This window comes from Strigops habroptila, chromosome 7 (genome assembly GCF_004027225.2).
Source record: "Strigops habroptila isolate Jane chromosome 7, bStrHab1.2.pri, whole genome shotgun sequence".
In the NCBI taxonomy this organism is placed as follows: domain Eukaryota; kingdom Metazoa; phylum Chordata; class Aves; order Psittaciformes; family Psittacidae; genus Strigops; species Strigops habroptila.
The window spans coordinates 52,240,005-52,253,910 of NC_044283.2; the positions used below are offsets into that span (position 1 = coordinate 52,240,005).

The window sequence follows — 13,906 nt, forward strand, 5'->3', positions numbered from 1 at the left end:
AACTGGAAATAACAGGCTGCTTAGTACCGAAATGATCTCAAGCAGATTGTTATTATTTCCAAATTAATCAGTGTGCCTAATAGTTTAGAAACTCTGTGACAGTCTTACTATGTGTCTAAAGCTCAGCAGAATGGTCGTATTATTAGTGCTGGTGCAGCTGAAAATAATAATTTGATTACAATAAAAATAATAACATGAATTGTTATGTAGTAAAACATAAACGTGGTCCCAAAAACATCCTAAATCTGTATGCATCCTAACCAAAGCACTGGTTGCAGAGCTGAAGTCAAATCTTTCTTCAAGCCACAGACCAGTTAGGAAGTAGTTGTCATAGCCTTAGGTTGCCTCTGAATATGCAGTTAAAATCAAAGTACACATATAAACAACAAAAGCCTACAGTTTCATGCAAATTATTTCTTAAAGATTGTTGAGAAGTTCATGGTAAATTGCTTTTTGCTGGTTTGGGGTTATTTGAAGGCAAGATTTTTTGGTTTTACTGTCAGATCCAATATAGCTGCACATAGTAAGACTTTTATATTGTGTTTAGATGCTTTTATGATGACTCCATTAAGCTACAATTATGTCAGAGTGGTAAATTGTTGTGTGTAAAAATATACTCAATAACACAGGAACAGGTGCATACACACCTTCACAATCAAATGACTCTGCCTACTCATATATAGTAGTGCATAAAACAATAGATGAGGGGGAGGTTCCAGGGATTGCTCTGTTATGGAAGAGAAATAGATGCGAATGACAATTGCAGCACCATCAGTTGCTAAGATGACAGAAACACCAACTCCAAATACTCAGAAAAGGAAAAACTGTTCTTCATAGCTTTTAAAGGAGCCGTCAAATTGATACTTATTTGCAAGAAAAATTGCTCACCATAAATAAAATAACAGAAAGATTTTGGAGATATGGGCAAAATAGGCCAACTCACAGAAAGCTACTGTTTTTGACAGGAGAACTCAACCATGCAGGAGAAACTGGGACTAAGAATGCTTTTGAGAAAAAGATAACTGTCAATGTATTTGAAAAAGATAGATGATTCAGCACAGAGAGAAACATTATTTAAAGCTTGTTCAATAATGAATATGTTTACTTTGGTCTGGAATTTATACATGGTAGAAAACAAAAGAAATTAAGATTTAAGTCAGATGTTTAAACAAGTATGTATTTAATAGTTTTCTGTGATTTTTAGAAACCTTTCCATTCCTAAGCCCTCTTTCACCATCAGTAAAAGAAAAGCTTTCAGCAGAGCAGAAAAGGGAATTTGCTTTGAAATCCTATCTTACAAAGGGGATTATGGTAAGGATGAATAAATCCCATGTGAAAGCTGAGGAAAACAGGTTCATTGAATGAGGCCCAGTGTGGTGGATGTTCTCTGCCTCCATGTTTCTCACCGTCTTTCTCAGGTCATTTGTTATAAACTTCAGTTTTTGCAGTTAAAGGCTGCCTTTCAATCCCACTGCACTCTGCTGAGTTCATACAGCATTTACAAATACAGATTCTTCAAAAGGTTTACATTTTATAAATGTATGTGATAAACTTATGACGATTCCAGGAAGACTGTGACGTGCATAAGTCTTTTTGCCTGATTTTTCCACATTAAAGAAGGTTACTTTGGTTTTTTTTCCTGTATGGCTCTACTTTCATCCACAGTTCTGCAGAGCACTCACACATGTGTTTGGCTTTAAGCGTTTGAATTGCAAGGAAGTCACTTGTAGACAAGCACCTGTTCAATTATACCTCACAGAGTGCAGTGGGACCACCTCTGCCTTTACCTCACATTGTACTGGGGGGTGTTACATGGGATGACTCTTGCACTTGAATGATCTGCCAGATTTAGCCTACGTGTTCTTCCCTGTAATTTTTTTTATTTTAATCTTTGACATTGGAACACAGTGCCTTTTTTTTCATGTGGTAAGTTGGCCACATGTGCTTTATTATCTTTCCATTCCCTGTCATCTGCCTAACCTGATTTGCTCATATTTCTCATGCTTTTATATGTTGTGTTGATCCAGGGATAAACAAGGACCTTTTTTGTAATGCAGTTTCAGTTCTTCAGCTATCATTGCTTTAGGAAGACTTGAGTAAGAACTGAAATTTTTAAAGCTAGAGGGCATTTTGCTTTCGTAAAAACAGCTACATTTCAGCTGTGAGATTCATTCCATGGGTAGCCTTAGAAAACACATACATTTTTCATAAGTTTGTTTATGCTATTTTTAATACCCCAAATCTGTCATGTACATTGACTCAAAACATGTAGCAAGTACCAAGTAATCAGAGACAGAGACAATTTATGATCCTAATGTAGACTGCAAAAGGGATAGCTAAAGAATGTATTTGGAAAGTTAGAATTTGGAGGTGGAGGAGAGGTTGGATGTGGCGTCAAAGTTGTTCAGAAGCCATGATGAGGAATTAATTGTTGAATCCACAAGAGAATAGAGAAGCTTCATTAAAATTTCTCAGTTTATGTGAAAGAATGCAATTTCAAAGTAATTTGTTTCGTTAATTCAGTTTAAAATGTTAAATTGAAAGCAGTAATGCATTCCAAAAGGTTTTGTGTAAAATATATCAAATTGATGTATTGAAGTTACATGAATTAAAACAGAACATTCGAGGAAAATTGAAAGCATCAGCACTGTGCCCAATTAAGTGAATATCTGTTACAGTAAATGTGTGTAATGTTTTATTATGTAAATATGAATTTAAATTTAAGATCGGTCCTTTCAATGTGACCATCTGCAGTAGATACTTGTCAAAAGTAAGCCAGCAAAAGTAACCTGATGGAAATGGAGCATTACCCTCTATAATAGATGATAATTCCCAGTAGGTCTGCCCTGAATACTCAAGGGAGGATTATCTCATAGATTTTCCTTTCTTTTTAGCTTCTAGCTCATAGTGCTGTCTAAGCATCATTAGATATAGTTAATAATTTGTTATACCTTGATCCTTCAAGAAACAGTCCAGTTTTATCCATCCATTATTTTAATCATTACTGCTACATTTTGGGAACCTCACAGATAGCTCACCATTATATAAAATGTTGAAAGAACAGATTCACGAAGCAACAAATACCTTTTAATAAATTCTCTCTCTTAGATGTTCTAGCATTATAATGATATTCCTTTTATGTTTCTTTTAAGCTAATCTTCACCTACATTTGTAAATTCTTGTTAAATGATAATTTTTCTGAAAGCCTTAGCAATTAATGGAGATTCTAGCTGTGCTCTCAGGTTAAAAGCAGGACTGTAAAGAGGATTCATAGTGAAGATGTCCAAAATCTCGGTGTTCAAAAGAGCTGTACCTCAGGTAACCCCTTCTGCCCACATTAAACAAATATTTTCTGTACATTGCTATATTTGCGTGACTAGAATTTCATTACTATAGTATTAAATCCTTAATGAGCTACATTGTTTTAGGTAATGCCACCAAGCCCAGGCTTGCTTAATCTCTGGTGTATTGCTCATTCAGCATTGACAAATAACACTTCAAGTGGTTGTTTCACATTCTACATTTTAGGACAGTGTGCAACTGCTGGTAGGAATCTGAGTGCTGGAGATGAGGGCTCTGGAGTTTGGTTATTAAATATATAGTAATGATAATATAGATCCCTGTTATTCTTGAACTGCTCTACATGGCTTTTATTGATGGTTGGTAGACCTGACATTTAGTGAAAGAGGTCTTGCTTGATGGTTTTTAACTAATAAATTGTTAACCACTTTCACAGTCAGCAGGGGAATCCCTCATTCTCTTAAATATCCAACTGTTTGATGTAAGAACCACATTTCTTAATAACTTGATTATACTCTAGGGCTGTGGAATTCCGATACTGACTGGGTTGAAGTCCTAATATTGTAGTTATACGTCATGAGGCATAATAAAAACATTAAAATGGAATTAATGTGGAAGGAAAACATCATCGTTCAAAACAACTTGTTAGCACTAGCATTGACCTTCTTAGTAGGTTAATTATTGGGGACATTAAAAGGTGGAAGTAACCACTGTCGTCTTTGATAAGCAGAGTGCAGACTGTAGAAATAAAGCTGTCATGAACTTCACATAGATTAGAATGCATCCACAGGATCATTGAAGAATGATCACTGACAGAAAGCCGACATTAGAGAATCCAGTGCCTACCGGATTTGTTATTCAGTCCTTTCATTTCGTCAATCTGATAATGAAATGTTTCCTATCTTTGCAATATTCCTTTGCCTAAAGTGGGGTATAAAAAAATTTCAGAAAAAGCATATACCTCACAGGAGTTGTTTCTGAAGTAAATTTTATGTGCTTACAATTTATAAGTGACTTATTGATGGTCATGATTTATAAGTGACTTCAAATATGAACAGATATAACAGATAATATTCCCCAAGTACGTGCTGTGGGCATATAGTATTCTGACCGTTTTCCTCAACAAGTGTTCAGGCCTTCCTTTTTCTGAAGGGTGGTGCTAAATAAAGTCTAGTCTTCACAGTGATTATCAGAGAAATTAATGCATTTATTTTTTGAGTTGGATTAGCTAAACTGCATTGAACTGTGGGTGGATTCTCATTCAGAATCAAAATAGCCTTTGTTCAGTGTAGCCTATTTAGCTTTCAAAATAAATTAAAGCAAATGGAATTAAAACTGCTTCAATTCAGTGATGTATGTCTACACATAGGTTCAGTATAATTTTACCAACTACATTGAATTCACAGCTGAATTTCAGAATTAGTTTGCCTTGAAGGCATGAGAATATAAGCATGAGTAGTTTGGGACAATTCTACTAGTTGGTGATGAACACTGAACCTGCCCTCCTTAGATGTTCAAAGAACCTTTAGCTTCTTCAGTGAAACATGGACAAAAGCTACCTTTCCCTTTCTTTCCTTGTTCTGAGATCTCTCTAACAATCAAGGTGCATCTCTGTGCAAAAAAAAAAAAAATCTGACTCAGATAAATCAGACGTAGCATACCCAAGTTTCTGTACTACATTCCCTGGCATAACTTCACTTAGCAGGCACATTTATTATAGAAGTTTGTTAAATCTATGCCTTTGTAAGAAAGGCAAGGTTGGTAAGGAAAAGGAGCATTCTGTATCGGAGAAACTGGTACATATGAGAGAAATAAAGGCAAGCAAGAAGTGAGAAAACTAATTGTAAATTACCAATACTGATGCTGAATGGGAAGAGTTCAGTGCCACTTAAGAGCACTGTGTGGTTTGTGTACCTCAGTCACTTGGGCACTTTTGCAAAAAAAATGAAAATGGCTGTGGTACTTGTTGAGCAAAGCCAAATTGCTAGTGTTCTGCATTCTGCCCATCACTAATTTATATTAATATTCTACATTGATTTAAGACAAAAAGATGTGCCTGAAAAGTTACTCATGTCCTTGAATGTAATTGACTGTGAGTGTTCCATAATTTACAGTAATACAAGATACTGTTGAAGTCTTTCAGGATATTTTCTCGTCAGCCAGTCAAGGTTTTTTAACTCTGTGCTGGTTGGAATGATACCATTAATCTAACTAGGTGACTGCAATATTTTGGGTAATGCTGCATGATGAAGAGCTGCTGCAGTCCTTTGAGATGGGTAGCAAGTGCATTTTGTACAGGGTAATAGAGTGTCTGGAAAGGAGTAGTAATGATACAGCTAAGAAGTAGCAGGTGTGAAGAATGGCTTTTCTAAAACACAGGCTTAGTCAGAGCTCTGCAGATGCAGTTGTCAATTCCTTTATATTTCCTCATTAAAATCCTGTGATATGGTGAAGGATTCACTACGGTCCTTGGGCCTTTACTGGAACAGCAAAACAGAAAAGATACTTGTTGCCAGCAATCTGTATGCCTGGCATAGCATTTCCAAACTGAGAATATCCTACACAAAAAACGTGTGCCTTCAGTCCATCGTTTTGTCCATGAACGAAGGCAAAGACTATTGAGTCTGTGTCAAGGAAACCTGTGTCTACTGTCATAGTTACCTGTCACAGGTGTTATTACCTGCACATAATTCCTTCCTGTAGACAGGTGGGCTGATGTTGTAAATGTGTAGCATGTCCTTGTTTATATATAGGGAAAACAAGAGCGGTAAAAATCCCAGTTAATCCCAGTGTATGAGGGATTGTTCTTCTGAGACTACAAACCTGTCTAATCTCCATGACCTCGTTGGTCATGACAACTTTGGTCTAAAGGCCTTGACCCTTTTGACTTCAGCAGGGCAAAGCATATGAGCAGTGCCTGTTCATAAAATTAAAGGCTGCAGGATCAGAACTTCAGAGGCAAGCTGAAGCTGTTTATCAAAGGGGGAAACCTTACATTAACATGAAAAGGAATTTTGCCAGGCTTCTATGAGGTATCCTTAATGTGATTCCAAATGCCATATGAACAGTGTGTTGGAAACCACATCATTGCCATGTTTTGTTGATCTGGGATTGTTAACAATGTCCTTATTCCACATTTTTTATTTCAGATCACAAGACTAGCTCTGATGTTAATTTATCAGATGTCAGGAGAGCATCAGAAAAAACAGACCTCAGTTTTAAAACAGCGATACTTTCTGAAACATTAGAAACTAATGAGCAGTCGATATTGGTGCTTCCAGGAAGAATATCATGTGAGGTAAGGTTTTTGGATGCTAAAATCTTTGGGATAACAGTCAGTGTTCTTCTCGTCTTCCTGCTGCAATCTCATTCTTACTATAACAGTTTTGAAAACAAATAGCAGATAAGGGGCCAAAATGAGAGCACATTGAGACTGCAGTGGGATTTATTTTGCCTTTGGGTCACATCCGCACCGCAGCCAAAGGATTTACAAATAAAATAGTTTTGAGACAGCCTCTGTGGGATTTTATCTCTGTTAGAATCATTTGCCAGCTTGGGCAGAGATATTATTGTCATGTGGGCCTTGTAGTTTAGAGGAAACATGTAGTTAGGCATTTCTCGAGAGATGTGGAGTGTCTCTTGGCAAGAATCCAGGATTGGGTATATAGGTACATGCATATGTGCCCATACCATGGGTTGCACAAGTGCTTGCTTGTGTGACCATATACCTTGTCTGATTTGAAATGAAATCAGAAATATTTATATATGCATATCTGTATGCATATCCAATAGACACAAATGTTCATATGTGTTTGTTTTTAGTCAGAGTTGCTGTGAGAAAAGAGGTAAAAACGTAAACAGAAGAAGTACAATATCCAGAACTCCATTCCTTTATAAAAGCGAGTGGCCACGGTCAGATAAGGAGGTTGCAGTGTACATGGAATGTCATGTATTTTGCTTGTTATCTGTCTTTCAAAGATAACTTACACACATGTTGTGGTTTAGACCCAGGCGGTAACTCGGCACCACGCAGCCATTTGCTCACACCCCCACCGTTTTCCCCCACCCCCAGGGCAGGATGGGGAGGAGAATCAAAAGCATGTAAACCCACAGGATGAAATAAGAACAGTTTAGTAACTGAAACAAAGTAAAATATAGTGATAATAGAAAGAATACCAACAATGACAATAATAATAATAATAGGAAACAACAAGAGAAGAAATGAAAGCTCAGAAAACACAAGTGATGCACAATACAGTTGCTCACCACCTGCTGACCAATACCCAGCCTGACTTGAGCAGCGGTCTGCCCTTCTGGGTAACTCCCCCCAGTTTATACACTGGGCATGACGTGCTGTGGTATGGAATACCCCTTTGGCTAGTTGGATCAGATGTCTTGATTCTGCTCCCTCCTGGCCTCTTGTGCTCCTCCTCACTGGCAGAGCATGAGAGACTGAAAAATCCTTGATCAGGGTAAGCATTACTTAGGAACAACTGAAACATCAGTGTGTTATCAGCATTGTTCTCAGACTGAAGCCAAAACACAGCACTGCACCAGCTACTAGGAAGAAAAATAACTGTTACAGCTGAAACCAAGACAGCACATTACTTCATTGTTGAGATCAGTATAGCTCTAAGGGAGTAATATTCCCTCTGGTTCAGGAGGCAGTAGAGGGGGTATCATCTCACATTACCTGCTGCTTCTGTCTTACTTTACTGTCAGTTCAGTGTAAGAGTGCGGGTGAGTATTTTAGGTTCTTCTTGTCAGACTGAATGTTACTCTTATAAAGTAGAATGGCCTTAGAAAATGTAACAATTCGCCTGTATATGAATTTAAAATACTGTTTTAAACTACTGTTAGGTAAGCTGAGTTTAAAATACTATGTTAATTGTGCCATTTATGTCAGTAAAATGATAAAGGAGAGCACTGAGACGGCATCATGGTTTGGTATTACGATTTTTCTGGGTGAAGCTGTTGGTAAAGGACTTTCCTTCCAACTTCTGTTTTCATTTGCATTTTACACTTTCAGTATAATTTTCTGAAGGACTAATGGGAACATATTTTAATTTTATAGAACCCTGGTGAAATATTCATTTTGTTGAAAGATGAAATAAATGATGAAGCTTTAGAAATTGAATTCATAGCAGATAATCAACGAATTAGGACACAGCCAGCCTCTTGGACTAAGAAGATCAAGCACATGAAAGCCTTAGGTAAGAAGAACATTTTTTACCTTTAAGTAAACAGAAAACTCTGGACTCCCTTCACTTTTTCTGATAAGTAATTTCACTTCCCTCTATTTTGTAGATGTTTCCTGTACATGGGTTTTGCACACAGAACATTTATTAATAATGCAGAGGAGCAAGGCCTTGTGATTTATGGGAAACAAGGTTCTCTTAGATTGTTTTTGTGTGGTTAAATGGCAGGTGGCAGTCTTAAAATGTCATTGATTAGTCACAGATTAACAATCTTCAAAATCACTGCCATAAAATGCAAAGCTAATATTCTTTTCTTATTACTCTAAAATGTTTCATTTCATATTGAATGCAGTAAATTTGGCTATATTCCTCTCTAATTCTTACTGATACAGGAAATAATTTCTTTTCTTTGTTCATGTCCATGCTATTTCTCTGTATCACTCAGCTCTGCTGGTTTCTAATGATTTTTTTCAACTGCCCCATCCGTAACTAGTTGCCAACAGTTTCAACTATTTAGCAACAGTTTTTCTTAGGAGATCTGTGCGGATTTAAGGGACACACCTATCCCCACTCACTTAATGTGAGTTAAGAATTAAAGAATTTTAAATTAAAGAATTAAAGAATTATTCAGAGTGTAGCTTGCCACTGCACTGCATGCTGTGAATTCGCAAAGGAACTTATATAACATTTTGTTCTAAAGCCATTGCAATAAAACACTAGATAGGAAGAAATATATACATATAGGCTAAAATATTCAACAGTTGCTTTTTGGAACTACATTTGGGTAATTCTGTGGCCTGATTTTCATCCTGAACGCTGTCCTGAGATGATGGCCGCATATGGCCTGAGAATTCTTTATCACTGTGATGGTGCAGAGAGTTTGTTTTTAGAGACCTGATTGGGAAGTACATGACCAGCTGGAAACTTCCATCTGTAGCTGGATTTCAGAGAAGGAAAGCTGAAATTCTCATTCACAGATCTGAAAAGATTCTTCCAGAATTATTCTGTGGGAACAATGTTGATCACAGGAAGGTTTCTATAGTGAATGAAAATATAAAATATGAACAGTAAATGAAATATTCTGAAAAATTTGGCAGAGAGCTGCAGACCAAGTTTAAATTTGTTTCTTATATCATTTGTATTTAATGGTTCTCTCTGAAGGCTTTTTTCTGTTTCGAAATCTGGGAAGGTTGGAAGTTTGGAGTACAGCTGATCTGATGTTAGAAGAAAAAAGGGGGGGGGGCAGTTTCCATTTAAGTGATTTAAGGTGATGTTTTATTCGTTTAGTTTTTTTGGCCCTATTTCTCTTCATTTTCAGGGTTGCCCATTTTTATTCTTTTTTGTGGGCAGAGTTAGAATTTTAAGAAAACCATGCTAGTGCTGATATGGTACAGCAGGATGCCTGGCACAATGAATACTAATGAATTCTAAATGTGCTCATAAAAAGCGCTCATGCTGCATGCACAGAGCAAGTCATACTTAAGTAACAAACAGACCGGAGAAATGCCTCTTTCCTTTGCTTTCACTAGGTAAACAACTGGAATGGAAGTAATTATACTGCAATTTCTGCAGCCTAGTTCAAATCCAATTTTGAGAACCTTGCCTGCAATTAAGCAAAATGTTTCAAAAGATGAATAGCAATTCCACTATTTGTAATAAATGAACTTTTCCTTAATTTGTAGGCATAAGGCAGCTGATTATAGGTCATCAGTCTATCAAAGGGAAGTTGAAAATTTGAAGCATACTGTTTTCATCTCCCCTCTAACATGAAGTAATGCAGTAGCTTTGTTTTATACAGATTTACAGGTACATATTTTCTTTTGTTAGCTTTTTAATGTTAGACTGAAAGACCTGGATAAAAAACTGACTACATTGATTCATCTGTGAAATGTAAATCCAGTTCATTGGCTCTATGCATTTTCTGTGAGATTTTCCTCTTCTTTACTCATTCCCTGAGACCTCTGGTCTGGGCCTGTTAAAATATTTTCAGCTACTGTTCTGATTGTGTTTTATAAGATTTTCCTGCTGGCCTTGTATATGTAAATGTCTACTGTGGAGGAGTCATTAAGACCACAGCACAGATCGAGTACTATACTGCACTAGAGGAGATTGAGCACATTTTAAACAAAGTGGCTGACCCAATAGCTTTCACTTGTCAGGTAAGTTGATTTCTGCATTTTCAATAAAAAAAAATTTAAAAAAGGAAGAACAAAAGTGCCTGTATGAGCTAAGACATAATACACAATCTTTTGATTGCACAGTAATGGATAATGGCTCCATAACAGGCTTATGGTTACAGAAGCCTGTCTTTGAGATGTCTAGTTGTAAAGCAAGTCAGGCAAGTGAAAACAAATTTTATGTCTTTTTTGGTTTTGTTTAGAGAGTGATATAAACATCCTTTGTGCTGTATATGCCCAATGAACAACATCCTGCATTACAGAGGATGAAAATAACAAACAGTAATGATGTCCCTCTCCACTGAAAGTGTTCTTTTTAGTACGTTCTAAAACCGATAGAAGCAAATAATCTTAAATCACATTGTATTTGGAGGGTTATTATTCATTCACGAGCAAACAGGATTTTTCTGGCATAGCTTGTATGGAAGACGGTAGGTTGCTATTCATACAGAGTCCATTTATAGCTGCTGAATTATCATTCATGTGGTTTGCTGGTTGCCATGCATATTCTTTGCATATATTTAGAAAAATTCAGGTTTTGAGCTGAGTGCTCTGCAGTACGTCCTTTGCCAATGGCATATACAAAATAATAAGAAAAGAAAGCATCTATTAAGGAAAGACGGAATCTCAAGTATCATTTGTTGAATGGTGGGTAGCCCAAGCAGACTTGTCATGATGTCTATATTGTAATTGCAAAGCCAGAACAAAAATAATACTCTGTGTTTCCAGTGCAGACAGTCTCATTTTCCTGTGACAAATCTACCTTATCTACCACCTAAGGCATTACACTCATAACAAAAGGATTAATAAAAAATGATGTATTGCATTATTAGTGTTCTATTAAGGATGGGGGTAGATTCCTTCCAAGTACGAGTCACTTCTGTTCTAAGAAAACACAAGAAAAATAGTGCAACTCTTAAATACAAGTGTGTTCTTAAAATCTTCATGGTATCCATCATTCTTTAGCCTGTATTTCGAAAGACATGGAAGTTAGCTTCTAACAGGTTTCATTTACAATTTTATGCATAAAAAGTGTGTCATAATGATTAAAAAATTGTAACTACAATGGTAACCTAGATACCTACAACACACCTGGTATTTCCACTGGAGATTTATTTGTGTTATTCAGGAGATTGACCCTTCACTTAACCAGCGTGACTAATATTCAGTAAGACAAATGCAATTCAAATTATATTCAAATGCAAAAATAATTCTGTGCAGAGCAGTAGTGCACACCAGGAAATACAGCTGTGGTATTATGACTATCAGGCATGTTTCACAATTTCTCATCTGGCTAATAAGCAAGGGTTTAAATGAGGTGATAGTGTTTGCCTGTTCTTAATTCTATTGTTTTGGCAACTGAAAAATTAATGCTGAGAAAATCTTTACAATCGGTTAAGTTCTACAATCCACACAGTATCTTGGCTGCTTTTTGGGTACAGGATTACTAATGGTAATCTTTTTGTAAGTGTACATATGTGCTGGAAGATTTGTCATCATACTTAATGGTACCTACTGGGCCACGGAGTGAGGTGCACTAACTAGCTAGGTAGCTAAACCGTTGCCACAAACTTTTAAAATACTTTAAGCTCTCATATAAACCTGATTTAATGGCAGTAAGATACATTGTAAAGATGCAATTTAGAGAACATGATTGAACTTAATCTTTAAAAATATGTTCACACAAGGAAAAACAAAACAGACTTGATAATAATTAGAATTCCCATCAAGTAGCAGGAGTAGTAGTAACTGTTATTTAACCAGGATAATTAAAACCTTTGAGACTATCAGCTTATTTGCAAAAGTATCCTGGGGCAACAGTCATTTATCTATGTAAAGTAACAGTCAAACACAGTGGAAAACAAAACCGAAATAAAATAGAAAAGCTTACAGCAATTATTGATCAAAGCAATATCACTCTTTGGTTCAAAGAGAAGTTCAAGATTTTCAAAAATGCTTGCAATCTGAGAAGTATCTCCTCATTAAAATTCTGTGATGAAAGCAAATTGCTACAGTAATGCATAGCATAGACACAATGTTTTGGTAAAATACTTTCACTGTATTGTAATCCTGTGTTGCCAACTCTTCCAGCTACTTTGAGATGCTATCGTCATTGAGATTCTTGTCCCCTTCTCCACTTTGTCCCCCAGTAAAGCTGAACACATAAATAAACCCCAACAAACAGGCTTACACCTACCCATTCTTTTTACTGATGGTCAGGTCAGTTTGGGTATCTTAGTGGGAGACCAACAAAGAAAGGTACTGCTGCACTTATGAATGTCTCTTTAGAGAGCAATTAAAGATTAACACTAGTCATATTTTAGATTAAACATATTCTAAGTTTTTTTACAAATCATGTTTTTGAATTAAATTCTTTGCCACATCTGGTAGATTGTCGTTTTCTATGTTCCAAATTTCTCTAAATTTAAAAAGCTTTTACCAAAATTAGCAAGACATTTGAAACAATGAAATAAATATTTAAATTGTAAGGAAATAAATATTGTAAAAATGAAAGAAGTTTCTTTGCATAAGTTTTGAAAGAAAAAAAACCTTGAAATTTTATAGAAAAGTAGGAAGAGTTGGAATCATAACAACTGAATCATGATGCTGAACTTCATTGCTCTCAGAATATATGAGGGTAGCCATTGGCTAAAGGCTGTGAATTTTTTTTGTTCTCTCTCTTCATACAATTTTGCATTAAAAAAAAACCTCTCCTAGGGAGTTTGTGTTCTTACAGTAAGCCAGTGTCCAGACTGATTTTAAGGTTCCTATAATTCATAAGTAAACTTTTTCATATTTCATATTTTACTCTTCATCAACTTCTCATTTCAACATTCTGCTGGATTTACATGCTGTATTGATTTTTCTCTCAGACTTTATCAAATGCAACTATTGATTCCATTATTTAGTGTTTGGGTTTTCAGGTACAGGTTGCTTAGGTTTGAAAAACCAAATTGAAACTAAGGTCATATCCTTATTACTGAAACTGATAGATTTATGTTAGTTTGAGTGATTTAGAATATCTGGAGAGATTCAAGGAGTCTTTATGACAAACTTTGGTTGAATAATACTCCTATGATTCTGCAAGACTTAATACCTTAAAGGATTTTTTTATTATATTCATCAAACAGGATTCCAATTATAGTGTATATTGAAAAAGAAGAATAAAAATAAACTGCAGACTTTTCTATGAAAACTTCTAAGAAATGACTATATGACTTATGTGGTGGT

The 13,906-nt window shown here is 35.9% G+C and overlaps 1 protein-coding gene across 1 annotated transcript in view; it reads left to right on the forward strand.

The window, feature by feature from the left end:
- BANK1 (B cell scaffold protein with ankyrin repeats 1) overlaps positions 1-13,906 on the forward strand; it is a 127,956-nt gene that overhangs the window by 12,510 nt on the left and 101,540 nt on the right. Inside the window, exons 3-5 of the mRNA XM_030492851.1 lie at positions 6,450-6,598; positions 8,375-8,513; positions 10,515-10,657. Of these exons, the coding sequence (XP_030348711.1) occupies positions 6,450-6,598; positions 8,375-8,513; positions 10,515-10,657 (431 nt within the window). The remainder of the gene's footprint in view (positions 1-6,449; positions 6,599-8,374; positions 8,514-10,514; positions 10,658-13,906) is intronic.